Source organism: Moschus berezovskii, chromosome 2 (assembly GCF_049115385.1).
Source record: "Moschus berezovskii isolate FMDL1 chromosome 2, NW_MosBer_1.0, whole genome shotgun sequence".
Lineage (NCBI taxonomy): Eukaryota > Metazoa > Chordata > Mammalia > Artiodactyla > Moschidae > Moschus > Moschus berezovskii.
In genome coordinates, this window is record NC_142461.1 from 134287824 (window position 1) to 134307693 (window position 19870).

Genomic DNA, 19870 nt, shown 5'->3' on the forward strand with positions numbered 1-19870 from the left:
CCTTCCTTGCCATTTCCTGTCTCTACCTTTCCTTCCTTTAGTGTGTACCCGATCTCATCTAGGTGCTAGAGGAAAACAATCTGGTGGAACTAATTCACCTTAATCTGTAAATGACACATGAGCTAACTCTTCCCAAGTATTTTCACATTTTTTTTTTAGAAGTCTGGAAGAGATTGGTGTTAACTTAGATAATTTCACAGTAAAACTTTCAGGCTGTGTTGAGAGGCAGGAATTGATAGTCCTCTGCATAAGCCAGATTTTACTAGAATTTTGCCCTTGGTTTCTACCCACTCCTGGAAGAGTCTCTTCTTTGGAATGCCGTAGACTTCATAGAAGTGTGTGTATACATGTGTATATTTCCTGCATCGTGAAGAGGATTCAAGAGTAGTGTTTGTGAATCCATTTGAATCATATGATCATAAATAAGATTGATATTTGTTATCTGGAGATGACATTTTAATTCATAGAAATCAAGAGGGAAAAGACCTAGGATCTCTCATGACTGAAGTTGACTTCTTAAAATGCTGCTGTTGGGGTTAGGCTAATAATGATGTATTCTGGTAAAGGGAGCTCATCTGGCCATCTTATGGGAATCCACCATATAATTAAAGGGGAGGTACTGAGGATGAGGGAATGAGAAAGATGGTAGGTAAAGTAGCAGGATGGACTCTTACTAGATTGGACATCAGTTAACACAGAGGGGCTCCTTTTGGAATACAAAGTGAAAGTCCCTCAGTCCCAGGAGGTCAGTAGTTGATGAGAGCAGATTGTGGATGACACAGGGGTTCCAGGAGTTGGGGAATTGTCCAGGCCAGAATACTAGAGTGGGTAGCCTTTCCCTTCTCCAGGGTATATTCCCAACCCAGGGTCGAACCCAGGTCTCCCTCATTATGGGCAGATTCTTTACCAGCTGAGCCACGAGGGAGGCCCAAGAATACTGGAGTGGGTAGCTTATCCCTTCTCCAGTGGATCTTCCAGACCTAGGAAGTGAACCAGGGTGTCCTGCATTGCAGGCAGATTCTTTACTAGATGAGCTACCAGGGAAGCTCTGATGTATAAAAGGAGGCTGCTAATCAGATTCTTATTCAAATGTTGGCTTTCATTCAACAGAGACTTTTAACAGAGATGTTACTCCTCTTTGAATACTTAGATTAGAGAGGGATAAAAGCTGAATGAGATTCTAGTCCCTACATCTTGCTTGTTACTTCATTCATGTCAGACTTTGCAACCCTATGGACTGTAGCCCTCCAGGGTCCTTTGTCTGAGGCAGGAATACTGGAGTGGGTTGTCAAGCCCTCCTGCAGGGGATCTTCCTGACCCAAGGACCAAACCCCCTCTCCTGCATTCATTGGCAGGCGGGTTCTTTACTGCTAAACCATGAACTTCTGCCATCAGGGAGCTTGAAGCCTGAGGTAATCTGTTCTACAGAGCCGTGTAAGTTTGCTTCTCTGTTCAGGGCTCCTTATGTTTAATACTTAGCATAGCATTTGGCATAGAGTTTAAGTGTGGGCTTACTTCTCGTCTCCTGGTTCTTAACTGTCTGTGAAGAAACACTGGAGCAAAGTCCAGCGTTAGGCACAAGCGTCAGGGGAGGGTAAGGGCTGCAGGGGAAGGTGGATAGGTCTAGGATACCTGCATGAGTTGTTTGGATTTTTCCTCCATCTCGTGGGGAAATTTGCATAAGTGAGTAAAGAGCCACATCTGTACTTCAGGATGATGAAGTCGACATTTCAGTATGGCATATTTTGAAGGTGAGGAGGCTGTTTTCAAAGTTGGGACAAGAAGCAAAGGGAAAATTGGAATTAGGTGCTTTTGAGGCAGAGAAAAAGATTGGTGATGTGGCCTAAGGACATGTAGATTTGAGGAAGGAAGAGGAAAACAAAAGCACGAGTGGATAAAGAAGATACGCACTCACACACTGGAGTGCTATTCAGCCATAAAAAAGAGTCTGCCATTTGCAACAACATGGGTAGAATTGGATGGTATTCAGGCAGAGAATGACAAATACTATATAATATCACTTACATGTGGAATGTTAAAAGTAAAACTAGTGAATATAGCAAAGAAATAGACTCACAAACTCAGAACAAACTAGCGATTACCACCTGGAAAAGGGAAAAACAGACGGGCAAGATAGGAGTAAGGGATTAAGAGGTACAAACTACTATGTATAAAATAAGCTACAAGGATATGTTGTACAGCACAGGAAATAGAGCCAGTATTTTATAATGACTGAAAGAAATGCTGTGCTGTGCTCAGTCGTGTCCAGCTCTTTGCCACCCCATGGACTGTAGTCCACCAGGCTCCTCTGTCAGTGGGATTCTCCAGGCAAGATACTGGGGTGGGTTGCCATGCCCTCCTCCCAACCGTGGGAGGGATCTTCCCAACCGTGGAAGGGATCAAACCCAGGTCTCCCGCATAGCCAGAAGATTCTTTACTGTCTGAGCCACCAGGGAAGCCCATGAATACTGGAGTGGGTAGCCTGTCCTTTCTCCAGGGGATCTTCCTGACCCAGGAATCAAACTGGGGTCTCCTGCATTGTAGGCAGATTCTTTATCAGCTGAGCTACCAGGGAAGCCCAGAAAAGAAATATGACCTTTAAAAATTGTGAGTCATTAAAAAAAATTTGTGAATTGTTACATTGTACACCTGAATCTTTTGTATAATGTTGTACGTTAACTGTATCACAATAAAATTTTTTAAAAGGTCAATCCTTTTATTAATCCAGAAAACTGGAAGAGTAGTGGTGCAACTAAAAGTAATGAGAATTGGCAAGAATAAATTTGGGGATCTGGAAGAAGGGCGGACAGTGATAGCACATCCTTGCTTTTGGGTCTACCAGATTTGAGAAGTTGGACAGTCTCCATGTGAAATGCTGAATTATCAGAAAAGCAATTTGGGTTCTCACATTTTTCAGGTTTGAAGATCACTTTCTAAATTAAAAATAGCAGGTACTCATTAATTTTGCTTTTAGTGTTTTATCAATAGAGAATACTTATAATGACAACTTGAATTTGATCACACTATTAAATGAGATTGTATTAAATCACAAAGGTGATTTTTTTTAACTTTGCAAAGTAGATGTATCTGTGTGAGTCGGTGCTTGGTGTGCGTTTGGATTTGAGAGCACTTGGCAGTGACTCCATGAACCACTGGTCCAAGCTACAGATAGCGGTTTGGCGGTCAGTCGGGTGTAGGTAATATTGAAGCCTAGGAGTGGTCAGAGATCATCAGGGGAGAATGTGGAAAGATAGTGGAAATGGGATCTAATGTAAAAATTTGGAGAATTCCTACAGTTAGAATAGAGTAAGGGAAGGCAGCATAACATAGTAAAAACCAGGTGAAGAGCATTTGAAGGAGTGATGTCAAGCTGCAGAGAGGTTAACGAGGAAAGCCGGTGATCACTCAGTAGTTACTTGGGAGCTTTGATGGAGGAGTTGGGACAGAGGCAGGCTGAAGCTTCTTGGACTAGATGGAGGCAGGTTTGAAGGAATGGTTCTTCTGTTTCCTTGTGACCGTTAAAGACCTCTGTGTTACCCTAAATCCCCACATCCCAGCTTGGAGAAAGAGAAATCTTGTTTCCCATATTTATACTAAGTTCTCTGTGTTGTGGTTCAAGGACAAAGCAGGAGTTGACCAGTAAAGTTTTTGGAGCCAAACCAACTCCTTACTTCAGTTCAGTTTAGTTCAGTCGCGTCCGACTCTCCGCGACCCCATGAATCGTGACGCCAGGCCTCCCTGTCCATCACCAACTCCTGGAGTTCACTCAGAGTCATGTCCATCGAGTCGGTGGTGCCATGCAGCCATCTCATTCTCTGTCATCCCCTTCTCCTCCCGCCCCCAACCTTTCCCAGCATCAGAGTCACTTAGCATAGTTTAAATCTTGGCAGATGACTGATCTATCCCAGAAGGAGCCAGAGTGAGTTTGTCTTTAAAAAAGGTTCTGGAACAAATTAATACCATTTAAAATAGATCATTGAATAGCAAACAACAACAAATGGCCTTAAATGAATCCACTGTTTTATTCCTGTTCCTTTGGGACTAACTGGACTGAAGAACATTTAAGCTGGTGCAAGTGGAGGTTTGCTGTATATAGGCAACAGGCCTTTGGTTTAGCTTTTGAATGCAGTAAAAATGGATAACTGATTTCTCTTAATTGTGGAATTCATAAAAAGGCCAGACTCAGCATGGTTGTTCCAGCATCTCTTGGCAGGTAACCGGAGTTTTCAGCTGAGTAGACTTACTTTGCTGTTAGCTGCCTATGTTATGTTGCATTGTATTAGAATCCTTTTGTATTCACTTCCGATTGGAGAGATGCAGCTTTCTTTTGATTTCTTTGACCTTCATGTTGAAGCGTGAATAGACACAGAAAATCTGTTTTTTGTAAAAACAGAAAATCTTGTCTTGTAAAAATTTTCTTTTAAATCAAATTAAGTTAATGTATGAAGTGGTGGGTGTTTAAATGATCACAACAGGCTTTATGAGAAACTGAAACGTGCTCTTACAGCAAAAAGCTTAGGGAGAAAACTCCTTTCCCAGCAGTAAGTGTGGGCCTTTAGCAGGTCTCCTGGGACTCTAAATAGTTCACTTATTTATCTTTCATCTGATGTCTTGACTTTGGAAACATACACTGATCTTGTCAGTCATTGTGGAGATGTTATAATTGTAACTACTTACTGGAACATAAGAGCTTTCTCTTAGGAAACTAAGGGGTTTCCTTTCTTTTTTTCCCCTGGGTAAAGATGAAAAAGGATAAAAATTGAAAATTACTACTTTGTAGAACCATTGCCTATCTCAGAAGAATAAAGCCTAAGTTTGAGTTTTGAGTTCTCTTTTTCTTAAATTTCTCTTTTATATTTGTCCATGATATATTCTTTGTTATTGCTCATAAAAAGATTCAAGCACTCTGCTCTAGATTTTCTCATGTAATTTTTAGTTTACTCCATAATTTGGGGGAGTATAGATGGTGAGGTCATTGATGATGCCATGCATCTTGCAAGGTCACAGCCCTCTTATAAAAAAGCTTTTGCGTGTGTATGTGCATGCATGTATATTTATATGTATGTATAGATATTTTTGCACATGTACTGCGTGTATACTCTGGCATTGAAAGCCTGTGGAATTACTGCATTAAGTATATGAAGGGGAAATGGGAAACTCTTATCTCATACGCTTTCTAGAAACCCTTCTGTTTGGTATATTGTTGTTCAATATAGACTTGAACTTGCGTCTGTAACTCCCCAGAGCTTGTTTTTGTGGGTTAGTGTCCAACCGGATGATAAATTCTCTCCCTCAGAAGTCTCCTTGTGAGTGGGAGGACAGAACAAATCCTCTTATGAGTGATTCAGAAGGTGCAGAAATGTTTTTATCCAGAGAACTAACAGGACATGAACACAAAGGTGGTCTCAAAAGCTGTAGGAGTTTGTGGTGCCCAGAGGATACACTAACTGGGGATCTTCCAGTGTAGTTTGCCAGGTTTGCCAAATCACAAGAGTCTTCTGAGATGCAACCCTAGGAAATTATGCTTTTTCAGAAGCGCCCCAAGTGATTTCCTGGCTGTGAGCAGAAGTTTAGTGGGCCCAAATTAAATTTTTTTTTAAATATATATCTCGGGAAGTCAGGTCATGGCTAACAAAGAGCCATAAAATTTGAGGAGGTCAGTAGTTGATGAGAGCAGATTGTGGATGACACAGGGGTTCCAGGAGTTGGGGTTTCCCAGGGGTCAGTCCTTAAGGTGGTAGGGAAATGCATTCTCCTTGGATGGGATGATTGAGACTAGAATTTTGTATAGCAGTCTGGCCAATGATGTAAAGCAGAAGTCCCAGATTTGTTGATCTGGCCTTCAGGGCTGTTCCCAGTATTCCTCAGCTTGCCGAATCTCCCAGTTAACAATTGTTCCTGACTTTCTTGAGTTGAGAGTGTACTTGCATTTTCTTCCAATGTATGTGTGCTTTTTGCTTTCTATAATTTTTGCAATAGAGGGCTGTAGGAGCCTTTTAATCCTAAAGGTGCATTGAGTACAAGTTTGTTTCTCTTAAATGGAAGTACTTGGCCAGCTCCTCTATGTATGTGGGAGGTCTCCAGGCAACTGTGAATGACTTTTAAATAAAACTGCTAAGAGGTCAAGAAGTGCTTTGCTGGGTCTTGTTCTGTCTCTTTAAAGGGAGACTTCTCAGCCTTCCTTGGGCTCTGGAAGTATACTTCCTTGGCTCTGTCTTGGGCTCTTCCACACCCACTGGCTTCGTCCTCTCTCTCGAATCCTGAGACGAACTTGAGTTCCATGCTGTTATTTTGCAAACAGGACCGCTCTGCTTCAGCATTATGCCTTGTGCCACATTCGGAAGTGCCATGTGTTTGAAAGGGAATTCCAGCATCCCTGATTTTCTGTACCCCTGATGCCTGTTGCAGTTCTAGACTCTCACATAGGTAACCCCATAGTCACCTATTAGTCTCTTTCTGGAACCACAGAAAGTGTTTCTAAAAAATGGTAACCGTTTCCTCTCTTTCATCACTTACACCTAAGTGATCACCAAGTCTTGCCATTTATTTGTCTGAATTTTTCCTGCCTCTTTTTTTTAACGTTCCTAAATATACCACCTTGTATTTTATTAATTCTAGTTCGTACTGAAATCTCTCATCTGCTTGCCAGACTAATCTTGCTACTTTTTTTTTTATAGAATAGGAACTAACTATACCTATCTCACAGGGCTGTTGTGAGGATGAGACATAATGTTAAGTGCCTATTTATCATGTGGTCTGACACAAGTGTTCAGTGCATGGCAGCAGAGTATACTTTCTTACCTCCTTCAGGAGGTGTGCACACTGTGGAAGCAGCAAAGTGAATACTCAGAAATACAGCAGACAGAGCCCTGTGAGCCATGTTTGGCTTAAGTCCCTAGACCTGTTTAGCTACCTATGAGTTCTCAGGCAAATTACTGATCTTTGAGCCTTTTTTTTTTCCTTTTAAATGGAAACTATTACTGACTGTTGATCATTATGATTGTTAGGAGAGTAAAATAACTTACAGATAGAGAGAGGCTTCCCAGACGGTATCAGTGGTAAAGAAACCACCTGCTAATGCAGGAGACACAGAGACTCAGGTTCGATCCCTGGGTCAGAAAGAGTCCCTGGAGTAGGAGATTTCTTGCCTGGAAGATCCCATGGACAGAGGAGCCTGGCAGCTATAGTCCATGGGTCGCCAAGAGTCAGGCACGACTGAGTGCACGCACGTGTACACACACACACACACACACACACACTCAGGCACGACTGAGTGCACGCACGTGTACACACACCCCCACACCATACAATGCTTCCTTAACACACACATATACAGCATAGAATGCTTCCTTTACAGTCAGCATTTGCTGTGCAAATGCTTCTTCCCATACTGCAATCTTAAACCCTGTAGTGTCTGACAAAGAGGCTTGAGAAGTTTTTTAGCAAGTGTGATGAGCGTTTCCTCTCTTCTTTTTGCAGGTTAAGCCCATCCACAGTGATGGCCGCAGCCTTACCCAGGACCCTGGGGGAGTTGCAGCTGTATAGGATATTACAAAAAGCCAACCTGCTTTCTTATTTTGATGCCTTTATCCAGCAAGGTGGTGATGATGTCCAGCAACTCTGTGAAGCTGGAGAAGAGGAGTTCTTGGAAATCATGGCACTCGTGGGCATGGCTAGCAAGCCTCTTCATGTTAGAAGGCTGCAGAAGGCTTTGAGAGACTGGGTTACAAACCCTGGCCTTTTCAATCAGCCACTGACGTCTCTGCCTGTCAGTAGCATACCCATCTATAAGTTGCCAGAGGGCTCACCAACGTGGCTGGGAATATCCTGCAGCAGTTACGAAAGGAACAGCAGTTCCCGAGAACCTCATTTAAAAATCCCCAAGTGTGCTGCCACCACGTGCGTGCAGAGCTTGGGACAGGGGAAGTCAGACGTGGTCGGGAGCTTAGCGCTGCAGAGTATCAGCGACTCCCGACTCTGGCAGGGCCACCACGCCACCGAGAGCGAGCACAGCCTCTCCCCAGCTGACCTTGGCTCCCCGGCTTCCCCGAAAGAAAGTAGCGAGGTGCTGGATGCTGCCGCTGCACTCTCTGTAGCCGAATGTGTGGAGCGGATGGCCCCCACGCTGCCAAAAAGTGACTTGAACGAAGTGAAAGAGCTGCTGAAAACCAACAAGAAGTTGGCCAAGATGATTGGTCACATCTTTGAGATGAGTGATGACGATCCACACAAAGAAGAGGAAATTCGAAAATACAGTGCAATATATGGCAGATTTGACTCGAAGAGAAAGGATGGGAAACACCTCACACTTCATGAGGTAAAAACGCCCACGTTTGTGTGTGTGTGGTGTGCATGTCTCTTAAAGAGATTAACTTGGTAATAGTTTGCAGCGGAGATGATGCACTCCCTGGATTAAAGACATTTAGGTTCAGCAAAATGTAACTGTAGTGAAAATAGACCAGTTACTGTGTTAAGGTATTTCTGTGTTGAATTCAAACATGTTTAACTTTAAAATTGTAGTGTAGAGTGACTCTTAGAATAATATCAGTTTAAGTAGTGAAAGCATAAAGTCTGCATTTACAAGGCAGTTTGTCTTTTAATTAGGAATTAAAATGAAAATTTAACTTAAAAATCATTTTTGTAGACTTCTTAGGAAAAAAAGTTGTAAAAAATAACCAGAACTTAAAGTGATTTTCAGCTAGCATAGAAAACAAAATTATATTAGATGAATGTTAGAAGAATTATTGTAGCTTTGAATATTGTTTTGCTGTGACATTTGACATTAAAAATCCTCATTTTATTTCTGTAGCAATTCTATCTAGAGATATTTTGCTTAAGTAGAAGAATACATGTATGTCTGTTTCTTTCACATTTGCTCCCTTTTTCTTGTCTGTCTGGCCAACACATCATCATTAAAACGCAAGCATGAGCTTAAGCCTTTTATAGTGTGTTTTCCCCTAAGTAGGATGACCTTTCCTTTCCATTTTTATCCCTATGCATACTTCTATCACAGTAACTTCAACACTTTATTGTACTTTTTAATATATTGGTCTGTCCCTCACAGTATACTTTGGGATTCTTCAAGGCAGAAATTATATCTCATTTGTTTTTATATCTTCAGAATCTAATGTACTCAATAAATGCTCGAAAAATAAGTGCATTTCAAAATTACCTTTTTTAAACGAAAGCTGTTTCATAGCTAAAATTTATAGCCGTTTATCCATTAGAAGAAAGAGAAATTCTCCTTGGGAAAAAATGTTCAGTTGAATGCAGTATTTCATGTTGGAAACATAAGATCATTCCCCAGAGATTTGTACTTGAACACAAAAAGTAGTATATACTCACCAAAAAAGTGTTTAGTTACTACAGAAGGGCGTGAAGTAATTGAATCTGCAAACATCCAGCTACTTTTCTTTACATATACAAATGTGGGGTCATATTTTGCACACTCTTCTCCAAATCCTTTTTTTTTTAAACTTAATAATATACTCAAAGTACAGTATTCTATTAGATATATTTTCAAGTGGTTACATATAGAGCTACTGTATTCATTTATGGGTTACATTATATTTCACAGTATGAATGTGCTGTTATCTTAACCATTCACTTTTTGATGTCACTTAAGTTGTTTTCATTTTTAAAAAATTTTATATATGGTGAGACATGAACATTTACACATACACTTTTACAGATTTGTACATGCTTTCCTATAGAATAGATTTCAACATGTAAAATTATGGGCCCAAAGAATATGTAGATTTAATATTTTAGTAGATAGTGCTTAATTGCCTTCTAAAAAAGCTAGAACAATTTATGTTTTCTTTATCATTATTATATACAAGTGTCCATTTTTCCACACTCTTGCTAATATTGCATTTGTCATTTTTAATTTTCATTGCTCAAAGTAACTTTCATTATTGAGGAAGAACATCTTTTCTTATGGTTAATAGACATCCAATTTTATATTCATATCCTTTGTTTTAATGTTGGAGTTGTCTTACCTTTAAAATATTGGTAAAAACTTTTTATATTGTAAGTGTATTAACTTTTTGTCTTACATTGTAAATATTTTTCCAGATTATCATTTGTCCTTTGACCTTTTAGACTGGTTGCCATGTGGACATTTAATTCTGTATAGTAATAGTCATTGATCTTGTCCTGTGTCATTTCATTCATCTAATTTTCTGTTCCTTCACCGGTATAAAGTTACTTCAGTTACTGTAGCAAAATAGTATATTTTATATATGGAAAGGCAAGTGCCCCTTCAATAGTATTCTTTTGCAGCAGCTTTTTTTAAGGTAATCTTATACATTTCTCCTTCTCAAATGAAATTTTTAGTGTATTTGTCAAATTTCCTCAAAATTTCTGTTGGTGTTTGATTAGAAATGCCCTAAAGGTATAGATTAATTGGGGGGAAAATTAAATGTTTACAATAATGAAAACTCCCATACAGTAACATAATATGTGCATTTACTTAGCTCTTCTATATTCTTCTGTAATTTTTTAGTTCTTTATTCATAGTTTTGAACATTTCTTGTTAGGTCAAATACTGTGTATTATATATGTGTATATTAAATGTTTGTATTATAAACATTTACATTTAATTTGCTTGTATAGATACATGAATATGTAAGATATGAAGGGGATATAATTGTAAATGAAATTGTTTCCTTTTTAAATTACTATCACTGGCCGATTTTTATCTATTAATCTTCTTTTCAGCAGTTTCACCATCTGATATTTTTAAATTGTAGATATGAATGTCTACTGATGCTTAATATCAGAGAATTGGTTAGCAAAATGAGTCACAGGGATTCTGTGATTTGATCTCCTTTGGGCATGTCCTTGTGTAATTGTTATGTATTGTTGGCATACAGTAATGAATTCACGGGAACTTGTGGATAGATCTAGAAAATAAAAGTAGCATTATAATTCAGCTGCACTGTGACACTCATTACCTGTGGCCCAGTGTGGAGGGATCTACTGAAGGCTACTGTCGTAGGGAACACAGGGCGAGTGTTGGCAGTCTCAGGTTCATGCTTTAACCTGGCTTTCATATAGCGTTTAAATATGGCAGATGAGACACAGTCAAGGACCTGTATTTTTATTAAAGGAAGAGTGTGTTAAAGAGATGACTTTAATAAACCCTATCAATCTCACTTAAAAAATTCCTAACCTGCTTTTAAAAAATCCAAAATGAATTATTTCACACTTGACTTTTCCTAAGGGGCGCTTTGCTTCTTTGAGTAAATAGGCACAGGTGGTATTTAAGTAATGAGACCATTGTGGGTTTCCCAAAAGAAGGAAACAATCAAAATGAATGCTAGCAGGTGGAGACGTGGGGGTGGAGCTTTGGAAAATATGGCTTGTGTTTTTGAAACTTAACTTAGACCACTTATTATTTGTAAGTCAAATGTGTGAATCTGGTTCGATAATATATTTTAGGATAGAAGTTTATGCATCAGAACACTTTCTTCAAACTAGTAACCATCCAAGAGTTTGGTAGAAAGTATGAAATCCTGAGGGAATTAAAGAAGCTACTATCAAGTGTACTGTTTAGGTATTGTGATAATTTCACATTTTTTAATTTGTTTAAAATGAGAGCAAGACTTGAGTTTTTCTAAATTCCTAAGACTAAAGAAAGTTACTAGTTTGTCCTCAATTTCTAAATAAGGAAAAATATGACTTAATCCACTTTTGGTAGTATTTCTGACCCTGTGTATAGTATTACAAACTCTGTGGACACTATTCTTTTAATCTTTGAAGACGTATAAGTAGGTCACAAGTAGATGAACATCAGGAAGTTATCTATACCTGAAAAATAATTTTCAACTCACGAGTACATAAAATTCTCATTTTTATATGCATTTTATGCTTGTTTCCCAGTATACATTGTAAAATTTATAATTCATTACATTTTATTGTAGAGAATTGTAGAATGAATCATTGTTACAGACACTTTTTTAAAAGCTGGAGAATCAGTGATGGTCTTAGGACATGGCTTAGTGTGACCTGGTGATAGGAGTCAGACCATGAACATAATGCAAGAGACTGAGGCCTAGAACCACACTAGTTACTGGTGTGGGGCAGGTGCTAAGGGACAAACCCAGGAGCAGGATTTCAAAGAGGTCCAGGCAGGCAGAGTTCCATCTGCCCAGATGTGTTGGTAGAGGATGTGGTAAACTTGGTAAGCAGAGTGCATCAAACCTTAAAGCAGTAAGTGGATAAAGAGAGAGAAGCCGAAAGTTGAGAATAGCAAGGCCGTGGAGAATGTAGGGGCTTGTAATATTCAGAGACAGAAGGACACAGACGAGTCGGCATTACAGAGAATGTTTGTCAGCAGGTAGTAACTTCCAGCCAAAGAGCGCTGGGACTCAAAGACAGGAAGGAGAAAAAGGGGAAGGTAGACTAGTGGATAAGTTGTAGATGTAATGGAAATGCCATAGAAACTGGAGTGCTAAGGAGGCTGCAAAAACAAGGACCTAGGCCCCTGGAATAAGGGGTGCCGGGTTTAGGTCAGCCTCCACCGTAATGTTGAGAAGGCAAGGCTGAGGGTGTCAGAGAAGCCCAACAGTTTTCGTTTGGAGAGAGGGGGATTGTCAAAGCAGGGAACCTGATAGACCCGAACATACTACTAGTAGTTACAATGCTTTATTCTGAACTCTCAGCTTGAGTGGAACAATTTCAACATCTCATACTTGAAAGAAATGCTGGATATTTCCTTTTGATCATTTTAGAAAGTAGATTATAGGGCTATTAGGTTAGTGTCACTTCTTGAGTCACTTTTGATAAGTCACATTTTTTCTGAGAATTTGTCCATTTCATCTAAGTGTTCAAATTTCCTGGGATAGTTTATAGTTTTTAAAACCTTATATTGTTTGTACCTTTGTCTCTTTCCCCCTATCAATCTTGCCAGAGATTTGTCAGTTATATTAATCTTTTCAGGGATCTGCAGACCGAAGCCTGTGGGCAAAATTTTGCCCACTTGCTAATTTTGCAGATAAACTTTCTTTGGAATACAGACATGCCTTTCTGTTTATGCATTATCTGTGGCTGCTTTTGAGCTACAGTGTGGGGTTGGGTGGTTGTAACACAGACTGGCCTGTAAAGCCTAAAATGTTAGTATCTGACCGTTTAGAAAAGCTTTCCAACTTCATTAGGAAGCACTTTTGGCTGAACTGATCTTTGTAGTTGTGCTCTGTTTGTTTACATCTGCTTTCGTATGGTTTATTGTTCTAACTTACATTTTATCCTGAGTTCATTAATGGTTCAGCTGTTCTTTTCTAACATAAGCAATTAAGGCCATGGATTCTCACTATGTATTGAATTAGCATTATTCCCAAAGGTTTCAATTCTGATTATTTCTCTTTTTTGTTTATGCTTTCTGTTCACAAATTATTAAGAAGTTTTTTTTTTCATTTCCTAATATGAGAGGTTTTTCCTTAGTTCTTTTTCCTAATGATTTCTAACTTAATTACTTTGTGATCAGAGAACATGGTTTGCATGATGCCAGCCCTTTAAAATATGTAGAGATGTTAGTTATGGCCCAGTATGTGGTCAGTGTTTTAAATATGCTTCTGCAGTTGTTGTTAGAGTGTTCTCTATGTGTTTGTTTTAACAAGTTTATTAGGTCTGTTATTCAAACCTTCTGTAGACTGAATTTTTTATTATTTTGTCGGCTTGCTCTATCAGTAACTGAGTTGTGTGTTAAAATCACCTACTTTGATTGTGGAGTTGTCTGTTTCTCTTTGAATTATGTAGTGGCCTTATTGATTTTTTAATAATGCATTTTGTTTTTTAAAATTTTTTGTGTTGATATTAATACATGTGCTTTCTTTTTGTTAGTAATTGCTTGTTACTTCTTTTCTCCATCCTTTTGGTTTTTCTGAATCTATGTTTTCAATATATGTATCTCTTGTAAATACTGATAGTTGGGTTTTTAAAAAGTCCTGTCTTATATTCTTTGTCTTTTAACGCAAACATTTGGTCCATTTAAATTTATTACAGTGACTGATGTTTTGAATTTATTTCCTTTATTTTGTATTTCTTCCCTTCCCCTTTTTTATATCTCACATTTACCATCTGGAACTAGTGTCCTTTAGCTTGAAGTGCATCATCCAGAATTTTCTTAATGAAGGCCTACTGTAGGCAAACTCCTTCCCCACCCTACTGGAAAATATCTTCATTCTGCCCTCATCTTTGTTTTTGTTGTTGTTCTGTCGCTAAGTTGTGTTCAACTCTTTGCGACCCCGTGCACTGCAGCATGCCAGGCTTCCCTGTCTGTTACTATCTCCTGGAATTCGCTCAAACCTCATATCCATTGAGTCAGTGATTCCCTCCAACCACTTCATCCGCTGTTGCCCCCTTCTCCTCCTGCCCTCATTCTTTCCCAGCATCAGAATCTTTTCCAGGGAGTCAGCTCTTTGCATCAAGTGGCCAGAGTATTGGAGCTTCAGCTTTAGCATCAGTCCTTCCAGTGAATATTCAGGGTTGATTTCCGTTAGGATTGACTGGTTTGATCTCCTTGCTGTCCAAGGGACTCTCAAGAGTCTTCCAGCACCACAATTTGAACACATCAATTGTTCAGTGCTCAGCCTTCTTTACAGTCCAACTGTCACATCTGTACATGACCACTGGAAAAACCATAGCTTTGACTACTCAGACCTTTGTCGGCAAAGTTCTTTGCTTTTTAATGCACTGTCTAGGTTTGTCATAGCTTTCCTTCCAAGGAGCAAGTGGTTGTTTTTTTTTAATATTTAATCTGTTTATTTTCTTGGGTTGACAACAGATACATCTCACTTGAAATGTGGCATTAAGTTTGGATAGAAGAGGAGGATATTGGCTATATTAGTATTGAGATGGGTATTAGTACTATTGATGGGTATATATCTGAGGCAGCATATTTTCAAGAGTATTTTCTTATTACAAATCATCTGCCCTGTTTCCAGACTGTGCATCTTGATTTTTTAAGTATATATATATTTTATTAAAGTATAGTTGACTTATAATGATTCAGGTATAGCACAAGGTGATTTGGTTATACAAATACAGATATATTATTTTTGAAAATTTTTCCACTGTAAGTTATTACAAGATACTGACTATAGTTCCCTATGCTAGACAATAAACCTTTGTTGCATATCTATTCTTTAATTAGAAATCTAGCATTCTATTCATACTGAGTCAAACAAGTGGAATCAAAATGTTGCAATTTTTTAGTTAGGCAAAAATGTGTAAGTTTTCTAAAATATGTTTGTTGTACATATTTATATATATGTATACAAAAGCTTTCCTCAGTTCAGTTCAGTCACATCCGACTGTTTGTGACCTCATTCATTGCAGTGCGCCAGGCCTCCCTGTCCATCCCCGACTCCCGGAGTTCACTCAAACCCATGTCCATAGAGTCAGTGATGCCATCCAGCCATCTCATCCTCTGTCGTCCCGTTCTCCTCCCGCCTTCAGTCTTTCCCAGCATCAGGGTCTTTTCCAATGAGTCAGTTCTTCGAAGCAGGTGGCCAACATATTGGGAGTTTCAGCTTCAGCATCAGTCCTTCCAATGAATGCCCAGGACTGATCTCCTTTAGGATGGACTGGTTAGATTTCCTTGCAGTACAAGGGACTCTCAAGAGTCTTCTCCAGCACCACAATTCAAAAGCATCAATTCTTCGGTGCTCAGCTTTCTTTATAGTCCAACTCTCACATCCATACATGACCACTGGAAAAACCATAGCTTTGACTAGATGGACCTTTGTTGGCAAAGTAATGTCTCTGCTTTTTAATATACTATCTAGATTAGTCATAGCTTTCCTTCCAAGGAGGAAGTGTCTTTTAATTTCATGGCTGGAGTCACCATCTGCAGTGATTTTGGAGCCCAGAAAAATAAAGTCTGTCACTATTCCCACTGTTTCCCCATCTATTTGCCATGAAGTGATGGGACTGGATGCCATGTTCTTAGTTTTCTGAATGTTGAATTTTAAATCAGCTTTTTCACATTCCTCTTTCACTTTCATCAAGAGGCTCTTTAGTTCTTCACTTTCTGCCATAAGGGTGGTGTCATCTGCGTATCTGAGGTTATTGATATTTCTCGCAGCAATCTTGATTCCAGCTTGTGCTTCATCTCGCCCGGCATTTCGCATGATGTACTCTGTGTATATAAGCATAGTGACAATATACAGCCTTGACCTACTCCTTTGCCAATTTTGAACCTGTTGTTCCATGTCCATTTCTAACTGTTGCTTCTTGACCTGCATACAGATTTCTCAGGAGACAGATAAAGTGGTCTGGTATTTGCATCTCTTTAAGAATTTTCCAGTTTGTTGTGATCCACACAGTCAAAGGCTTTAAGCATAGTCAGTGAAGCAGAAGATGTTTTTCTGTAATTCCCTTGCTTTTTTCTATGATCCAGCAGATGCTGCCAATTTGATCTGTGGTTCTGCTGCCTTTTCTAAATCCAGCTTGTACATCTGGAAGTTTTCGTTTCACGTACTGCTAAAGCCTGGCTTGAAGGATTTTGAGCAGTACCTTACTAGCGTGTGAGATGAGCACAGTTGTACAGTAGTTTGACCATTCTTTGGCATTGCCTTTCTTTAGAATTAGAATGAAAACTAACCAGTCCTATGACCTCTGCTGAATTTTCCAAATTTGCTGGCATATTGAATGCAACACTTTAACAGCGTCATCTTTTAGGATTTGAAATAGCTGACTTGAAATTGCATCACCTCCACCACTAGCTTTGTCTTCATTCTTAGTTGCTACTTATTTTCGGTATCAAAGTCTATATTGTCATTTACTTTCTGTTCATCGTCAAAGGTATCATTTCCTTGGCCTTTGGCTTTCATTGTGTTTAGAAGCCAGTGGTTAGGTGACTATTGTCTACTTGCTGCTGCTGCTAAGTCGCTTCAGTCGTGTCCGACTCTGTGCGACTCCATAGATGGCAGCCCACCAGGCTCCCCCGTTTCTGGGATTCTCCAGGCAAGAACACTGGAGTGGGTTGCCATTGCCTTAGAAGCCTTTTTTTTCCTGTGCCCCAATTCTTCTTCCTCCTTACTTCTTCTCTCTTCCTGACTTCTCAGTTTTTCTTGGTCATTTTTACTATATTACTCTTTTAGTCATGTTTTCAACTCCTTTTATCCCTTTAAATGAAGTCCTTGAGGGTCTGTTTCTGCTGGTTTTTACTTTTGATTCCTTCTTTCTTTGACTATGTATGAACTCATATTTCTTGAAACTGTGGGAATGTTTTGAGAGCTAGGAAGAAAATGGACTCTCCTAGAGGTTTTTTGTTTTTGCTTCTAGCAGGCACCTGGACTCCACACGCTGCAAGTCTGGAGCCCCGTGAAAGTAAATTCTCAGGCTGTTAGTGTGAATTCAGGCTGAAAATCCATGTGAAGAGCTGATTTGGGTTTATGAGATTCTCTCCCAGTTAGCAATAAGGTTCAAGACAGGTAATTCTCCTTGTGTTTCCCTGGGGGTGAGGGGGGACTGTGTACAGGTATATTTCTGATTCTGTCTTACATTTGGCTGTAGTACTTTCATATTATTTTTCGCCTTTAGGGAGGAAAGGTCTTTGGCTCTTCAGCCTCTCTTTTGATGGGTTCTGGGGTTCTTCTGTCACTCTCTCCACACACTCAGCAGCCTAACACGGCTGTGAAGATTGAAGTCAAGTTCATCTGGTTTAGCATCTGTCCCCAACGTAGTCTTTTGAGATATTGTCTTCATTCATTTTGGACTCAGTAGTTCTCACTGTCTTGCTGGCTTATTAATGTAAAGGTATTTTTTTCTTTCTGTTTCAGCCAGCATTTTTCCTGTGAGCAGTGTGAGAAGGGCCGGGCGTAGTGCATAGCCCTCCCTGTGCTGGGAATGGAAGTCTTGATTGCCCTCTGAGCCCCACTGTTGCGTAGCCTTCATGTTGTAGTTTTATGCTAACACTTATGTGAAGCTTAATTGAAAGTCACAATCATTTGATTGTTAAAGATTATCATTTTAAATACTGTCAGCAAAGACAGTTTTAAAATCTAGTTATAAATAATAGAAGGCTAACTTTAAGAAATCTTTTCACAAAGATATGAATGAAATTTTGGTATTTTTAGCTATGAAAGGAAGTGGAGGAAGTAAGTAAACCAGTGAGGGAGACTGTCTTATTTTATACTTTTAACAAAATTAGAAACTTAGAACTTTTAAACAGCTAGCTTGGTGCTGCAGTGCCTGACTGCTGGTTTTGGAGAATTTTTCTTTTTAAAATACATCATAATTGTTACTGATTTAATTATTAGCAACGAGGATTATGAAATCTAGAAGATACAGAAAATACATTTTTGAGGGGAAAGCTTGATGAATTGGCTTCATATTACAACTTGGAGTGAGCTACGGTTTTTTCTCTAGCCTCAGTTTTTCTGCCAGAAGGCTCTCTGAGGGCCTGGAGAGTTCAGTATAGTTCTTTGGTCTGTTAAAGGCTGAATTCAGTTACAGAGATTGCGTTCTGTTTGTTTTACTTGGTTTCTGGTAGGATGATGGAAGGAACATAGAACACTTTTTAATTTATGTTGAAAAGTTATTATCTATGGTTGTGCATGAGCTGGTACCTCTGAAAAGTTGTCAATTAAAATATCTTACTGACAATCAGAATTTCTCCATACTGACTTAGGTTTATGAGCCTAAACAAGAACCAGCTACATAAGAAGCAACTCAAAAAGGATATTTAAAGGTCATTGTCGCTACCACTAAGCTGCAATTGAAGTTAATTTATTTAGGAAATTATTCTTTGAAGTATATTTTACTTTTTGCTCCTGTAACACTGTGCTTATCAAAAGCACTTCAGGAAGAAATTGATCTACTGATGATTCTTTAGGAGGGGAGGGAGAATGCTGAAAATAATTTTTTCGTATTATGCTTTTATATTCAGCCATGGGTTTAAAATGAGAAACCTGGCCTTATTTGCCAGTAGCCATATTACAAGCATTCAGTTCAGTCTCTCAGTCATGTCCAACTCTTTGCGACCCCATGGATTGCAGCACACCAAGCTTCCCTGTCCATCACCAACTCCCGGAGCTTACTCAAACTCATGTCCATCGAGTTGGTGATACCATCCAACCATCTCATCCTCTGTCATCCCCTTCTCCTGCCTTCAGTCTTTCCCAGCATCAGAGTCTTTTCAAATGAGTCAGTTCTTCACATCACGTGGCCAAAGTATTGGAATTTCAGCTTCAGCATCACTCCTTCCAATGAATATTCCGAGCTGATCTCCTTTAGGATGGACTGGTTGGATCTCCTTGCAGTCCAAAGGACTCTCAAGAGTCTTCTCCAAAACCAGAGTTCAAAGTACACAAACGAATGTTGGAATAATATGCATAAAAATGTTAATAGTAATTCTGGATGGAATGCATGTTGCATTTGTTTTCTTTTGCTTCTCTGTATTTTCAAAACTTAAAAGAATTATTGTGAATATAGGATGTCTGGGTAGGGAATAAGAGAAAATGCGTGATTCCTTATCAAAGGAAAATGAGAATTGATGCTAAAACAACTTTGTGGCAAGTGTGTCTTCTCACTTCTTGTTAGAGTCCTTGAAGGTAGTGATATTATCCTGTTTTGCCTCAGAGAAAACTGAGGCTCTGAGACGTTTTTACATGTCCAAAGTTACATGTAAGTGATGGAGCAGACTCCTATGCCTCTCTGCCTTCAAGTCCTGTCAATTTGCCGTCAGTCATGCCTGGAATGGGTTTCTTGCTTTTTATAAAAGTCTGATATACCCCTTGGCAGTTTCTCACATCTATTTAAATTGACAAAATTATATGAAAATCATTTTCTAGTCCATTAAGCAAATTATAGACTTGGAGTTTAGGATAACATTTGATACTTACATTTTTAGAACTGGTGT

General features: G+C 39.2%; 1 protein-coding gene across 2 annotated transcripts in view; it reads left to right on the top strand.

The window, feature by feature from the left end:
- Positions 1–19870, top strand: part of NAB1 (NGFI-A binding protein 1) — a 48747-nt gene that overhangs the window by 4282 nt on the left and 24595 nt on the right. For both annotated transcript variants that reach the window (XM_055397352.2, XM_055397353.2), the window contains exon 2: positions 7480–8317. In XM_055397352.2, coding sequence (XP_055253327.2) covers positions 7499–8317 — 819 coding nt within the window. In that variant the 5' untranslated portion in view covers positions 7480–7498. The remainder of the gene's footprint in view (positions 1–7479; positions 8318–19870) is intronic.